The sequence below is a fragment of the Haemaphysalis longicornis genome, unplaced genomic scaffold (genome assembly GCF_048455015.1).
Source record: "Haemaphysalis longicornis isolate Haplotype H1 unplaced genomic scaffold, Haemaphysalis longicornis Haplotype H1 scaffold_7, whole genome shotgun sequence".
Classification (NCBI taxonomy): domain Eukaryota; kingdom Metazoa; phylum Arthropoda; class Arachnida; order Ixodida; family Ixodidae; genus Haemaphysalis; species Haemaphysalis longicornis.
This window is the reverse complement of record NW_027526422.1, coordinates 107,296,258-107,312,076: the sequence shown is the minus strand read 5'-3', so window position 1 is coordinate 107,312,076 and position 15,819 is coordinate 107,296,258. Positions and strand designations below refer to the sequence as shown.

The 15,819-nt window shown below is 46.5% G+C and overlaps 1 protein-coding gene across 1 annotated transcript in view; it reads right to left on the bottom strand.

Annotated features, from left to right (window-relative positions):
• Positions 1-1,071: 1,071 nt before the first annotated feature.
• Psidin (phagocyte signaling impaired) overlaps positions 1,072-15,819 on the bottom strand; it is a 54,799-nt gene continuing 40,051 nt past the window's right edge. Inside the window, exons 21-27 of the mRNA XM_077678724.1 lie at positions 14,717-15,025; positions 11,596-11,713; positions 11,268-11,336; positions 10,142-10,227; positions 6,262-6,378; positions 5,128-5,274; positions 1,072-2,391 (exon numbers count right to left, since the gene is read on the bottom strand). Of these exons, the coding sequence (XP_077534850.1) occupies positions 2,266-2,391; positions 5,128-5,274; positions 6,262-6,378; positions 10,142-10,227; positions 11,268-11,336; positions 11,596-11,713; positions 14,717-15,025 (972 nt within the window). The 3' untranslated portion in view covers positions 1,072-2,265. The remainder of the gene's footprint in view (positions 2,392-5,127; positions 5,275-6,261; positions 6,379-10,141; positions 10,228-11,267; positions 11,337-11,595; positions 11,714-14,716; positions 15,026-15,819) is intronic.

Sequence of the window (15,819 nt, the reverse complement as noted above, 5' to 3'; positions counted from 1 at the left end):
GGCATTTTTCCTTCCGCAACTCAAATCGAATTGCCTAATTACGGCCGATACAACATTTCACGGTTCGTACAGGCTTCAAAAGCAAAAATTCAAGGGTTTTCAATGACTTTCAAGGACCAGAAAACACATTTTCAAGGTCCCGATCTAATGTTTTATCTGGGATTATTTATAACCTTTCCAACACAATGCAAGAGTTTTTTATTGCACAATACCGAAGCACACTAGTGCACATTTAGATAGGTGCTAACGGGTTCGTAAATGCTCCCCCAGCTTTATTTTTTTATTTCATGGGTGGTATTTACAGGTTTTTTTTGTTTTTCTGAGGCTGTTTGATTTCAAAACTTAGGTCATGTTGCCTGCATTTCCTGTTTTGTCAGCAAGCGCATCAGCTGCAGCAAGTGTTGCTCCAAGGCAGGATGAACTATGTGCACGTCCACTATTTGCACGTAAAAGCAAACGTAGATGGAGCGTATGAAGCACAGACTAGATGGAAGATGCAAGATAGAGAACAGAAGCTGACTTTCACTGGATTGTATCATGATATGGATTAGATTGACAAGTGCCTGCTCCCAATGTTGCCTTGTAATAATGAAAATCCACCAAACTTGTAATCTCACGCAATACTTTGAAACTGGATTGTTACAAGGTTTCTTTACATTTGTTAACACCTAAAACCATGACAAACACTTTAAATTCTTGTGAAAAGGCAGGGGCATTGATTCCCTCCGGAAAAATCAAGGGTATTCAAGGACCATTTAAAAATTCCAGGACTTTCCAGGCCTTGAAATTGACACTTCTAAATTCAAGGGTTTTCAAGGTTTTGAAGGACCTGTGCGAACCCTGCATTTTTAATGGGTGTTTCAGGGCCCATTAAAGGGTAACTACAGAGAAGCCATCATTTCCTTCACTCAGACATTTCATCTAGCAAAACATACGTGCTGATGTCGAGGCCATTCAGCATCAAATGCCACGGTGGCTCAGCCACACTTCTACTCAGCCTATCACCCGTAGGCCTTGTAGTAACACTTAGTAACATAACACATGCACACACACACAGACAAGAGTACGCAATCAAAATATAAAAATTTTACTTGCAATCCACAATCCTAGAAGGCACACACGGGCAGAGTCAACAGTTGCACAAACGCCGCAGCACGCACACACACTCTCTTCTTTCGCCCACCACTGCAGCGCGTGAGCACGACAACCGAGAGAGCTGGTGTCGTCCCTAAGAAGTAGAAGCAAAGAAGCCAGGGTGGAAAAAAAAAAAGGAAAAACACGGCCACGGAAAGAAGATGTGGCATGCTGGTGGCATAGGCTTGCGTGCTACACAACACACTATGAGGGAGAGATAAACAACCAGGGGAGGCGGGGGGGGGGGGGGGGGCTTGCTGGAATTCCATCGGTACCAGCCCCCCCCTCTTCTTTCACTGCCACGATTACCCTGATCTCACACCACAGTCACTGGCAGTCGACACAGCAGCTTGTTCGTGTCTTCTGAAGGGCCCTGTTGCAAGGGGGGGGGCTTTGCATAGCGGGCTTCTGGTGATGATGTATTCTCTTTTGAATCTCGTTCTTCGCGCTACTGCAGTCAACTGCTTTTGAGCACTTAAAGAGCACTTAATAGTGGTGCCTTGAGTGCACTCCAGGGGTATTCGTCGAAGGTGAAGATGTGGACAAACAGGCATGGGGGACAGTGAGCGTTGAGGTCGAGGCGCAGATGCGACTTGAACGTGGCAATGCGTCTGACACCTGGCTGTCTTTCCTCGTTGGTACAAGCAGCGAACGAAGCATGGGACTACAACAACGAATGAAATCGGCAGCACTGGTCAGTTGCGTGCCGGCTATACGGCGGTGCGTTTTGTAGCTGCATAGTTGAGTCGACACAGCCTGGTGGTAACACACCTGGGTGTGCTGCAAGGTGTTGCACTGTGCCCGCTCCTTTTCCTCTGGTGCGAGCATCGCCCAAAGAAGACAGTGTTGCTCCCATCAAAGGGCGGGCCTTAGGTTAACTTCAGGGATGCAAAAAAGAAAACAAAAACAACGTTCAGAGCGCGAGTGCTCATGAAGCCCTAGTCTTCTGTTCGCGTTGCTGCGTAGGAGGTGTGGTGAGAGGAGTCCACGAATCAACGATGCTGTGGTCATCATGTCTGGAACTTCCACTCCCGGCCAACCCCCTTCGAGAGCTCACAAAAATGGTAGAAACGGTGGTCAAGCGACGTGAGAAACGGATGCATGAAACGTTTGTGGTTCGGGCTTCATCATTTAGGCTCGTAATGACTGCAGCAGCTTGAGCTTTGAGTCGAGCATGGAGCCCAGCTCCTTGAAGGAGTTGGCGTAGCTTTGTTCAATCCTTAGTCGCACCTGCTGCTTCTCCTTCTCAGTAGTGCCCTGCAAAGAAAGAACAGGGGCTGATACAAATACCCAGATGAAAGCTTAAGAAGATTCCTCCCCGGTTGAGCTGCCTTCCTTTTTTTTCTTTTTGTGAGGGGATGCCCTACAGCACAAAAGAAAGCCTTCAAAGGAACAACACTGCACCCGTTTTGCACAGAAACGCCAAGCTCTGAAGTGCCGAGAGGAAAGGGGAAAGCAGAAAATGACAGTAAACGGCACTCAGCATTTTCGGCAGCGTTGCCAAAGTGCAATACATTTTGCACCGAATACCCCTGGGTCAAGCACACAAGTTAGGTGTGTTTACAGGGAGTGTCACTCATTGCAAGTGCACTTTAAGCAAGACGCAAGGCAGAGTGGAGTGCATTTATGGAACAAGAGAAGTGCATTGCCTCTTGTACAATGATTTTAGAGCCAATTTACAACCTCCCTAATGACGACACAAAAGGTTGCCACTGCTTTTTTGGAGTATGTTTAGTTTACTGTGGCCGTTAGAACAGCGACAAGAGCAAAAAACTTAAAAAATGAGCCCACAAACCAGTGACGCTGTACACAGTTCCTGGAGCAAAGAATATACGAAACAATGTACATAACTGCGGTGATGCCGTTTTCAGCAGTGCTTTGAACGCCGATTCTATCACTGTCGTTTTTTTGGAGTAGGAGTCATTTTTTGTTCATCGTTTCATGCCCAGCCCCACTGTCACTAGCCCACGTCCCACTGTCACTGTCATTGATACGAGTAATGTTTCATTTTTGCTGTCCAGCCCTGCATGACCAAAGTTTCTCTCCAGACATCCAAGTACGCTCCTGTAAGATGCACCTAAATTGAGTGCTTGACAACGGTATAGCTTGCAAGGCATCTCTTGTTTCCATTAGGAATTCTATTTTGCTGTATCTGGAGTTCATTGAACCAACTGTCTATTTCCCTCTTCGACCTTCAAAACTCTTCGAAAACATCCGAAGCCTTTGCATAGTGCTACCATATTTGCTTTGATATTCAACGAGTTTCCAATATGAACACACTCCCACTACCAAGGTTTACCACCGAGGCTCTGCCTTCACTATTAATCTCCCGGTTTTCCTGCATTACTTCATTTCCCAACCCTCGGTTACTTGTTCTTTCATACAAGCAACTCGATTGTTGCCTACCTTATAGGCACCAGGAAGACAAAATACAAGTTTGGTTCACTAAACGGACTGCTTTGTCTCAATTTTGTCGCAAACTTCAAGCAAACAATGGAAATATTTAAAAAAAAAAAGAGTAACTCCCCAGCTTCTTTATGACAATTTCTTGGGTGATTGTGGGCTTGGTGGCCACCAAAGACCAAAGCCACCGCCAAGAAAAATGACTGGGCAATTGTGATGGGACTTCTACAGGTTTTCCCGCCCAAGTTAATCCAATTGCCATCCAGGCAACAGCTAATTTAATCCAGGCGCCAGCGAATTTGATCTAAGCGGCAACCAATTAAATCTGGCCGCCAACCGAATTAATCCAGCTGGTAGGAGGTTGTTCAGGAGTGTTTTGTGCGCAATTAGGCACAGCTTTGCGGACTTTGTTGCGTGTGTTGTGGTGAAAACATGGTGTTTCTTGATCCATTATGTGCAAAATATCTATGCGCACAGCTTAGTGGACATTTACTAACACGCGCTGACCAAGACAGCAGTCTTTTTTGATCCGTTGGTGTGCTGCATGCTGTAAGCTTGTAAGCTATCATCTGCGAGAGTGCCGTTGATAACTTATGTCACAAGTATTGTCTGCTCCTCGCGTTACAATGCCTTCAGGAGTTCCTATGATGAAAACACATTATTTAAATGCCCTTAGCGTTCTGATTTTCAATCAATGAATGCATTTATGTAGTGTAAAGCATTATTTCCATATTATAATATCGTCTGCTCCCATTACAATACATTGGCAAGTCTGCCGGCATAACAATATGTGAGCAGACAATACTTCTGACGATGTCACAAACTATCAGCACGCAGAACCAACGGATCAAACAAGATCGCTCTCCTGGTCTCCGCGTGTTAGTACTTAGTGCGCATAAAATGTTTTGCACATAATGGATCAGGAAACACCACATCTTCACCTCCAACACGCGTAACAAAGTCCGCAAAGCTGCGCCCAATTTTGCACAAAACACTCCTGAACAACCTTTAGACAGCTGGATTAATTTGGTTGGCGACAGGATTAAATTCGCTGGCACTTGTATTAAATTCGTTGGCAGCTGGATTAAATTATATGTTCCTCAGATTAAATTAGGCGGTGCTTGGATTAAATTGGCTGGCACCTGGGTTAAATTGTATGGCGGTTGGATTTAACTGAGTGGGAAAACCTGTAGTTCCATTTGAATGTATCCCTCGAATCCTAATGTGCAGCTAACACATTGATAACTGTTTTCAGTGTTTGCCCATACCACATCACAGCAGTGGAAAATTGAAAATTTTAAAAATATTTCTCGTGTTTTTCTTTCTTTTAGTCAGAAAACCATCTTTCATGGCTGGAATGGGGCTGAGTTAGTTACCGAAGGCTAGTTCTTTCAAGTTGAACAGTTGTATTTTGTCCTCAGGGCCTCGTGCCCTGCTAACCCTTAGTCCTTTCTTTATTATTGAGGTCCAATGCATTCAATGTGAACCAGCGTTCTTCTAAAGTTCCTCTTTAATCTCTACGACAGCCGGAAGCTAGAGGCGCAGAAGCTCACGCCTCAAACGATGCACGAAAGCAGGCTCGGAACTGACCGGCAAGAAGGGCTCTTCGGGGTCGAGGTTCACCGAGGCCATGAGGGAGGCCAGCAGGTCACTCTGCGCCCGTCCCAAGGTCGCCTGAAGGTCGCACACGCCAGACTCCAGCTGCCCGAGCAGGGCGACAAAGTGCTTCTGGGGAGCCTGCGTGCACACACGTTGGTGCGTCAACAAGAGGGCAGCGCATCTAGGGGCCACAGCATAGTTTCATACACTACAGGGAAGTGTGGCACTGCTATCGCGTGCTGTTGTGGGCACCTCCATAGCAGCCAGAAGTGTTCCTAGTTTACTAGGCTTAACTCGCCACAAGGCTTCTTTTTGCTCCTGAACCAAAATCAACAATAATAGGTAACGTTTTTTTTTCTCAGTCACCTCGCGTGAATCTCTCGATTATAGGGATTAACGCGCTGAAGCTAAACCTGGACTAGAAGGCAGAAAAGCAAAGTTGTGCACTTTTGTTGTTATCACACATTATAGCAATACAAACTAAATTATGGTCTCGCCTTGAACCATAAAATGAGCATGCAGATGCTGATCAATGCAGCATTCCTGTTGGACTGATATATGAAGCAGCAAGTGCCTGGTGTTGCTTAGGAGCAATACCTCATCCCGTCTGATCTTATTTAAAAAACCCAATTTTTTTTTTTTTTTCAAAATGTCATATTTGTGATGCCGGGAGCCCTTTGGGTCATAAATTTTTTTTTATGATCTTAAGCAAGACATTAAAGTTTTGGGCATCAATGGGTGGACTAAGATAGACTAAGGTAGAACGAGGTGGGATTAAAGTGTGGCTAAGATTAAGGTAGGAATTTAAGGTGGAGTAAGGTAGATTAAGGTGGGATTAAAGTGGGACCAGAGTGGAGTTGGATAGATTATGGTGGATTAAGATAGAATAAGCAGAATTAAAATAGATATAGTAATATCGTAGTAATATCTGTATTTCGATGTCGAATAAACTTGACTTGACTTGACTGATCAGGGCAGATTAAGGTGGCGTAAGGACGATGGAACAGTGTGGCTGCAATGTCGGCATGTGGAGGTGTATACGAATAGTACCCGTCACAATCCCCATCGTACGCAAGGCCTTCACCTTCAAAGCGCGCAAGAAATGTGCCGACAAGTCGTGCCCACCTCGTCGGTGGTTCCCGCCTCCTTGGCCTTCTTCTTGCCCTTCTTGGGCACCGCCTGACGGGCGGGTCGCGCAAAGGGGCTGCCCAGCGCTGCCACCAGGCTGCACCAACCCATCGCCTGCAGGAAGGCACAGAGAGCAAGACCGATTCTCCACACACCTACTGAAACTGGGGAGTCGATTCGCACAGGTGAGCTCTGCGTAATCGGACTCAAAAGACAGGTTTAATATTATTTAATACTAAATTTAATACTAAATTTAATACTAAATACCAAATTTAATACTAAAAACCAAAGTGTGCTTGATTTGGCATGATTTTTCTTATTTATTCAGAATACCCTTAAAAGCCCTCACAGGGAAGGTATTATGCATCGGGGGTAGGGGACATGGAACAAGAAAACAATGCGAAAACAAGGGCATCGACAGGTGTTGCACACTAAAAAAAATAGAGATACAAGTTTCTGCAAAGCAAAAACAGAAATAAGCGTACAGCAAATACAACTGACGGCTGTTAAAGACATTTGTACACACCTACACAAAAAAGACTTCAGTTAAAGGTGTTGTGCCACCAAATTTTAACTCTGTAAAAAGCCTGCTGTAAGCTTCCTCTGCATGCAACGACCCTCAACACGAAGTGCTGGGTACAGCAAGCGCTTAATATATATTTTAATTCGCTTCTAAAAATTACCTAAATGCTCTTCTGGAAATCGGGACCCATCGCTAGCGCCACTAACCATGACGTCAGTGAATTGCCAGCATAACAAAGTTTGTGACGTCATACAACGTTAGCGACTCGAGTGACGTCAACGTGAACTCCAGTTACCACAGTTTGTTTGGTCGCTTGGTCGTATCAGACACACTATGCCGACACGACGCCGACGACGACGCGACGCCACGCCAAACCATCGGCCAACTGCCAAATTGCCAGACCACATTGTCACACTACGCCGACGGCGACGCAAACACGTCGGCCGATGGAAAGTCGCCGTAGTGTGACTGACTCGCCGACCGAAGACGCCAAAAAAACCGTTCACCTGACTGGTCGCCCGATGCGTCGTCGGGAATCGTCCAAGAAGCGAGAACTGCACCCCGACAACATTCGTGCTGCAATGAACGCGGCTCTATTTTGTTAGTTTCTGGAGTGTAATAAACTCAGTAAGTTCCATGAAGCCCATACAACTCAACACTAGCGCTAATGCGAACCGTATTTTGGCGTTTGACGCTTCGGTCGTGCTCTTCGGCGACGCCGCTACCCCGGAATGCGTGTGCGATCGGCTCGCCTGTAGAAAATATAAGGTCAGTTTCGTGCAGAAGAAGAGTTACGTAGGGTAATTTGAGTAATAAGAGATCAGTATCGGCAAAGGTTTTTAACGTAAAACGTAAAACCAAAGTACGGCAAGCACTATCCCTTCAGTGCAAAATCGCAGTCGCAGCCGGGCACACTTATTTTTGCGAGCGCTTTCACAAAAGAGCAGAGTTGATGGCGATAAGCTGTTGCGGGGGCTTCGCGGAACCTTGCTGCGCAAGCACTATTTAAGAAATTTGAGTTTACAAGTCAGGAATTCTGTAAACTAGCTAGTAAACACCGACGTACGACTCCAAGGATGGGCCTCCATCTAGTACACCGGCTATATCGCATTGTGAAACCGTTTGTTCGGTGGCTCAATGGTCTCGCGCGTTGCGCCTGCCCGGTCAACGTTGCTGGTTCGATTCGCGGCGGGGGCAACTTTTTTTTTTTTTTTTTTGAGCGGTTTTTATTAGCATTTTTATGGTTTGCATATCCATGGTTTTCATTTGTCTGCATCCGAGGATGCAGACAAAGAATCCGCGTCGGAGCTGTCGCGGCTTGACGTGACGAGTCGGCGTGTTTACTTCCGTGGTGAAGCACGTATGTGGGGGAGCAGACGCCGCAGTAAAGTCGCAACGTACCGCAGCGCCGCATGGTAGACACACGTGGCAGAGCGCCCTCGCAACACTGTGACGTCACTGCTTGAATCGGCGCCCAGAAACCGAAACCGAATCCTGTTCACATGAATCGTGTGATAATAATTTTTTTACTCAGCATATATGCCTGTGAGAGCATGTATCATGCTTTCTAAGAAAATATAAAATGTTTGCAACAAAGAATGCACGAGCAACAAATTTGGTGGCACAACACCTTTAAGTTAAAATGCAATGTTAGTGTGTACTAGATCTTGAAATTTGATAGGATCAGTGAAAGTTCCTATCAAAGCAGCTGTGGCAGCGAAAATAGTTGCCTTAGTAAACTACTCGCCACTTCACACGAGTCTACAATGTATGCCGAGCTGTCAAACTGTCTGTTTATAAAACACCCGTGAGAAGTGCTAGTGCCCACCAATCGTTTCGATTACAATATGCTCCAATGCGTGGTTGGCATCAGGACAGTCCTAAATTTTGTAATTTCACTACAGCCGCATTATTCCTTCTCCCTGATAACAACCTACCACAACTTTTCCTAGCTTGCTACCCATGTAATTCAATCTTCTCAGTGCCGAAGCTACACCTGGCCTGTGAGGCGTGCCGTACCAGTGGGTTCCGGATAATTTAGACCGCCCAGGAATATTTAATGTGGGCCAAAACCTTAACACACAGGCACTTCCTTTAACACACAGGTTGGTTGCTGCCAGTTCTAGCGCGTGCTGGCGTGTTCCACTTTGGGAGAGGTGCGAACGGCTGCGGACAAATTGATCCCCGCCTGCCAATCACGGAGAACTTCCAGTGGCAAGTTCAGAAAAATCCGTGTGCGGTGCAACAGTCGGACCTCCAACGAATGGAGAGGGGCCACCATCTCTGCTGTTTCTCCAGCCTTGCATCACTAGTGCAAGCTACGCCAATTTTTCTTTTTTTTACCTCCATCAGAAACAAAGCTACCGTAGCAAAGATCAAACCTGTGTGCTTGGCCTGAGCAGCACAATGTCTTAGCCACTGAGAAATTACTCCCGCAATAAGGAGACAAAACATGAGACTGTGATGACCACAAGTGGGCGCTCAATCTGTGCGCTCAGTACTGTGCTGCTATGTTTGTCAAAAGTGAAGAGCAGAAGTAGGAAAAAAGCTTGTTAAAAAGCAAAACAGCATTAGGAACAGCTTACCTTTTCACTGTCTACAACAAAATTATTGTTAGTTTTTGTGGTCTTATGAGCAAACTTCAAGGTAAAACACAGCGAAGCACAGGACTTGTGCGACATGTTTTTGTGACACAATCTTTTTTGAGGCACAATTTCTACTTTTCCCATCAAACTGTGTCGACACTGGAGCTCTACAATCACTCGGCACATGTGTCAATTTCTCCGCTTTTTTTTTTCTTTTTTTTTTCTTATGGTCACTGGGCGCACCTTGAAAATAGGTAAGAACAGAGACTACTTGGGCTATACAATAGCTCAATCACTGGATGCGCAGGCGAAGCTAGTTATCAGTTGCAAAGCACATAAGTGGCACAAAAAAATCTCCAGCCGCTATGGCAATTTTTGAACACAACAAGACGAGTTTCTTGATCGATCAATTGTGGGGTTTAATGCGCTCACGCAACGCTGGTGATGAGGCGTGCCGTAGTGGAGGGCTCCAGATTAATTTTGACCACCTGGGGATCTTTAATGTGCGTCGAAATCTCGAACACTCAAGCATTTTCACTTATCGCCTCCATCAGAAAAGTGGTCGCCGCGACCATGAATTAGACGAGTTTCAACCGTTGGCGGTAATGGTGGGCCAAATGTGACGAAACAGAATGCGTAAAAGGTCTTCTTCTTTCCTGTTCGAAGTCACTTGTCACTTTCCCTGCCACTACTACATGTCCTAAGACTCCACAATGACAGCGAGTGAATGCCAGGATTGAAGGACAAACAGAGCGTTGCAAAGACTTACCTCGGTGGCATTGGTGATTGCTTCTAGGAAAACGTGTGTGGAGTGTAAGCTGTCGATCTTGAGATCCCAGACCTTGGAAACCATACCTGAGAGAGAGAAAGAAAAGGAGGAAAAATTGGCAGTTGCAGTCAAGGGGTAACAAAATAACACTAGCATGTTAGATTTCTTAAGCACCCGTAGTAAACTGGGCAGGTCAGAAACACAGCCAAGAGAAAGAGAGCACACAAAATCGCCAAAAGACTCGAAGAATAAAAAACAGGCTAACGGATGGTTGGACTGATGCCAAATTTCTCAGGGTAAATCCTGCAAACAAAGTTAAGTGATTGGGTTGAGAATAAACCCGGATACGTCGGGTTCCACCCTGAGGCCCTTGACATGTGAGACGCAAGCGCATCCCCAGCAGCACCACCACTATAGCTCGATTACTCTAGCTGACCAAAGGTGTACCCAATAAATGCGTTGCGGCCTTCGACTTCGAAACATGTGTTGTTCCTGCGCTACACGGCAAGTCTCACTTGACAGTTGAACTCTCACCAACAATGGGGACTCTCACCAACTATGCACTTACAATGGGGGACTCGATAGACAACTGATTAAAAGGCCCTCGGGAAACCTTTGAAATGCCCAAATAGCAGAGGTATTAGGAGATATGTACTGAGGCGTACAGCAGTAATACGAGCACGCTAATTGCAGCAGTAGCAGTTGGGGTAGTAGAAAACGTTACATGTCCACTTTGCTTGGCGACGTAAGCATGGGAGTGTACCGAGTCACGGCAACTGAGGGAAGAATACGACGACGACTCAGAGGTAAAAGGACGATGATGATAATGAAAGGTCACGTTTGGCAAGTGGACACTCATCATAAGGAGTGCTTACATGTCTCCACAATTCCTTTTTACTACGACGAAATAAATGAATTTTTAATTTCAGAGGTACGGCCTTAATGCACCATGCATACACTTGGGCTGTGAAGCAGTCTTCCGATTAATTCATTCCCTCCCCCCCTTCCCCTGCAGAAACTAAGCATGCATTACAATTGAAAAATCAAGCCGATACTACATTCTGTACGCATGTGAGGACACTGTATAGAGCAAGAGAGCCTTGGAGAAAGCACGGCAGCCACTCACTTTTGACTAGAGGGGCCAGGCTGTCCCCAACTTTGATTTTGGCATCGGGTGGGGCGTCGGCACCAAACTCTGAAACAGCAGCACAAGCCACAGGTCAATGTACTGCTCACCGTTCCACTGCAATAGGAGCCACAAAGTGCGTGCAGACACAATATGGCCACATTATTTACCTTATATTACATTATTTTACATCGCATTACGTAGCTTCATGGCTTCACATTCAAAATATTTTTGACAAAGAGTTAATCACACATGTGAATGAGCATCCAGCTTCCATCCTTTACTGGTGTGCGGCACGAAGCCCCCCGCTTAGCAGAGCAGGCCCCACCTTCCGTGAGCCGGTAGAGGTCGACGACCCACTGGAAGGCGGCCAGCAGCACTCGCAGGCAGCCGCCCGACACAAAGGGACCCAGCCGGCCAGGCTGGGGGCACAGCACCGGGTAGGGCTGCAGAACAGCAGAGCACCAATGTGACCGCTGTTATAATGAAGCGGTAACTGGCAACATGAGTGGCTCACATAGCTTCCCTTTTGTAGGAGACTGTAAGAATACACGATGTGACGTGATCAGGTGTGTGTGCGTGTCCCCTCATGTGGACGCTAAACTGCATACACATACACCAACGAGTGCACATGTGCATGTGTGCACCCCTATCATGTCCAGGTAAAGCTGGATATTGCGAAATTCCTTTCGCCCCTTTCCCCTCTTGCATGACATTCGTAAAAATCTGTTTAAAATTTGCCATCTGCAAGTATATTTATGGTAAAAACATGGAGTTGCTTGTCTAACACAAAATTATCCGAGTAAAGCAGGATTGTGCTGAAAGAATCCAGCAGGGCAGCAGTCACTAATCAGGACAAAATATCACCCGAGTGATTCACTGACATCATCAAAAAGTTGTTTCAAATGGCGTCTCGACTAGGTGCACATTTGAAAAGAGTAGCCAAAACACGCGTACCAACTGCAGAGGAAAACACCACACAGTTCTTGCACCATCTCATACAAATGTTCTGCTGACATCATTAACAAGGAATCGAAGCGGCTCAGTGCAACATAATCTAGGGTGCTACTTGCTCCATGCCACATGCAAAGACAATGTACTGTATATTGCCGCGTATAAGTTGACCTTTTTTTTTTAATAAATGACTTTCCAAAATTAGAGGGGTTGACTTATACACGGAGTCGACCTGTAAGATGACCCCGGGTCGTCTCTGCCACCCGCTAAAAATTCAAATTTGCCACCGGCTCAGAAGTCGTTTCTGAAGCCGGCTAGAGCCACTACAACGCCTTATCTAGCCAGTCCCATGGGTCGCTCGCCATTTTGGATGGTTGAGATTCCAAACCGTTCTTTTGTTGTGTTGCAGGCAGCAGGGTTGAGGCATTGGTGACCGTTCCTGAACTAACAATGCTTCCACAACAAGCTCGGCGCCAATACAGCGCGGCATTCAAGCGCAAACTGACCTTGTATGCCGAGGACGGTAACAATGTCACTGCAGAACGAGAATTCAGCGTCTCATAGAAGTGAGTTTGCCAGTGGCGGCAACAAAAAGACAGGATACTCGCTTGCGCTGGTACGCGTCGGTCATTTCACGAGACAGAGCAAGGATGGTACCCTGCCGTTGAGGAGAAAGTTCTCAAGTGGATGTACACATAGGGGAAGGAAAGCCTGAGTGCCATATGAGGACATCAAAATGAAGTCGCGGGACGTCACTAATGTCTCAATCATCCATCAAGCTGAGCAAGTTCAGGATATCCAAAATGTGGATCACGGACTTTACGAAGTAGAACGGGCACAGCATCCGGCGTTGCACAACCATTTTGCAAAACATCCTGGAGACCTACGACGAGAAGCAGCTAGAGTTTCGGCGGTAAGTCGGGGACCTGAGGAGGCGGGAGCGGTTTCTGCTCGGCCACATCGGCAACACCGACCAAACGGCGGTCAGGTTCGATATAGCGAGCACGAGAACTGCCACTGAAAAAGGAGAGCGTCAGGTCTGCTTCCTGACAACAGGCAACGAGTAGAAGCGCTTCACGGTAACGTTGTGCTGTACGGCAGACAAACACAAGTTGCCACCTTTTGTTGTATTCAATCCGGGAAAAAATGTCCACTCTTTCCCCAAGTATGCAGTAACTGAAGGGGGGTATATGGTATATGAGCGTAAAGTGGGATGCCTGCAGCATTTCTGCAAAGCATTGATACAGAGGAAAACAATCACCTAACGCTGTTTTCAAAGTTTAGCACTTCGAAAAGGTCGCATGCGGTCGAGTGCAGGGACGTACGCTAAGCTGAGCAAATAAAGCAACACTGTAACTAGGAGCAATTACAAACCAGCTATAAATATAAGTCATAGCCAGTAGAATTAGCCAGGCCCTCTTCAAACCTTCCGGGACGAGGCAGGTTTGCCCAAGACCATTCATAAAACATTTCAGGTCGTTGCCTGATGTTTCCCCCAGGCAGCTTCCGCATTTTTAATGAACTTAGTCCTGTCAGTAAAACAGCTGATACGAAATAATCTTATGATGAAGGACAGCTGTGAAATCGAAAGTTAGACCAGTTGGGCTCTGCACGGGTGATGGCAGATTGCACACAATGGATAGGAACCATCCCCCTGCTTGAGGAATTCCTTACCTTTTACATCAAAAGGAATCAGAACGATGCATGTGGGATTAATGAATGCCAAGCTTCACTGAACCTGAGTTCTTTATTACATAAAAGACTGTGACGAGGGCAGACTCGACCTCCGGCTGCGCCACTTTTTGTACTTGAGAGCACTGTTCTTCAATCTCACAGAAGTTGCGTTTTTCGGCAGCGTCCTTGTTCTTGGTGGTCCACTGGACCGTCTGCTTAGACAGCCCCGTACTACTGGTAATGTCGGCCTGTTTTTTTGCCATGCTCGACAGTGTTAATTACGCTTAGATTATCAGACAGTGAAATCAACTACCCACTGCTGGTCGCAGAAAAAAAGACGTGGCCACTGGCACTGGCGGGGCTTGGCTGCGCCAACGACCCATTCTACGCTGACAATGTTACCAGTTATAGTAGTTTCCTCGATAAAATAAACAAAGGAAAAGCCTATCAGGTGGTGGCACCACGAAAGTCTGCTACTAACATTCAGCCAAAACAATTTTCGTCCAATTAAGTCTGTTGTACCCAATAGTCCGCCATAGCTAGGTCCATTATGAGCGGAGTGGATTTTACAATGCATGGGTACTAAACAGACCAACAGAAATGGTCTGCTAGACCGTTGTTGCTGGATCTACTGTAACGAGCGTAGACTATATGTGTGTGCTGGTGGAACGAAATAAAGGGTGGCTGTTGGTGCTATCTCGCCCCCATCGGAGGGAAGGCGCAGTCCTTTTCCCAGTTCCTGCGGCCAGCCCAGCTGTGCTCGGCATACAGCTAGGCTATGCCCTTGAGGTCAATAATGCCACCACGTTCCACGCACTGACCTGCGGGTAGGTGGGCAGGTCGTCGGCTTCCCGGGCCACCTCCTTGAGGGCATCCAGCAGGGACACAGCCGTGGCCAGGGGGCTGCCGCTGCCCTCGGCACTACCCGTGCCGGCTGGCCGCTCCCCGTTGGCCTGCACTGGCGGCGGGGGCCTGGCGTCGGTGCTGTTGCCGCCCGAGTGGTCGCCCGCGGCCCCCGAAGCGGCGGTGGTGCCGGCAGAGAGGCCCTGCTGCTGTGCGGGGGGCTGGGACAGCCGCTGGCAGGCCGCCAGCAGCCTCAGCAGGAGGTTCCGCATCCGTAGCCACACCATCTATGCCACACGAGGGAAGAGGGTAGTAGTGTATGAGGAAGACCTGTCCACATTTCAACTGCAACACCTATCAGCACAAGTGGCTGTACTCGAGTACATGGGGGCACATAGGTCTTTGATCAAAAACTTTTAATTTTACAGTTATGATAATAAAAATTGGGGGACGCGTGCAGTTTTTCATTCTGATTGTAGATATATACAATTTGTTTTTGTGTAAAAAAATTACAGTAAAACCTCTCGTTACAAGAGACACTCAAGGGACCCAGGAATCATGTCTCTTGTAACCAAGGTCTCTTGTATGCGGTGTTGCTAACGTGGCAAACATAGGAGATTCAACCAAACTGTTCTCATTCAATTGTCTTTTATAACCAAGCGCCTCTTGAAATAGTGTCTCTTGTAATGAGGTTTTACTGTACATTCAAATTTATGCGGATTTTTATATTTGATTGTTGACAGCTTTTGTAAAAAAAAAAAAAAAACTGCTGAGGTGAAGGTGGGAAGCAGAAAAACTGGTTTTGCCTTCCAAGCCCGAACTTCAAATGGTCACAACTTCTGCTACAGACAAGACAGAAAGTCTCATTGCACTCCTTGGTTTGTGCACAGTTCACTGGCACCTTGTTCAGCTGCATCACTCCAGCAGTTTTTTTTACAAAGGCTGTCAAGAAACCAAATATAAAAATCCAAACAAATTTAAATGTAGTCGTTTTGCACAAAAGCAAATTTTATACCTACAATCACATTGAAAAACTAGATATGTCATCAACTTTTTATCATCATAACTGCAAAAATAGTTT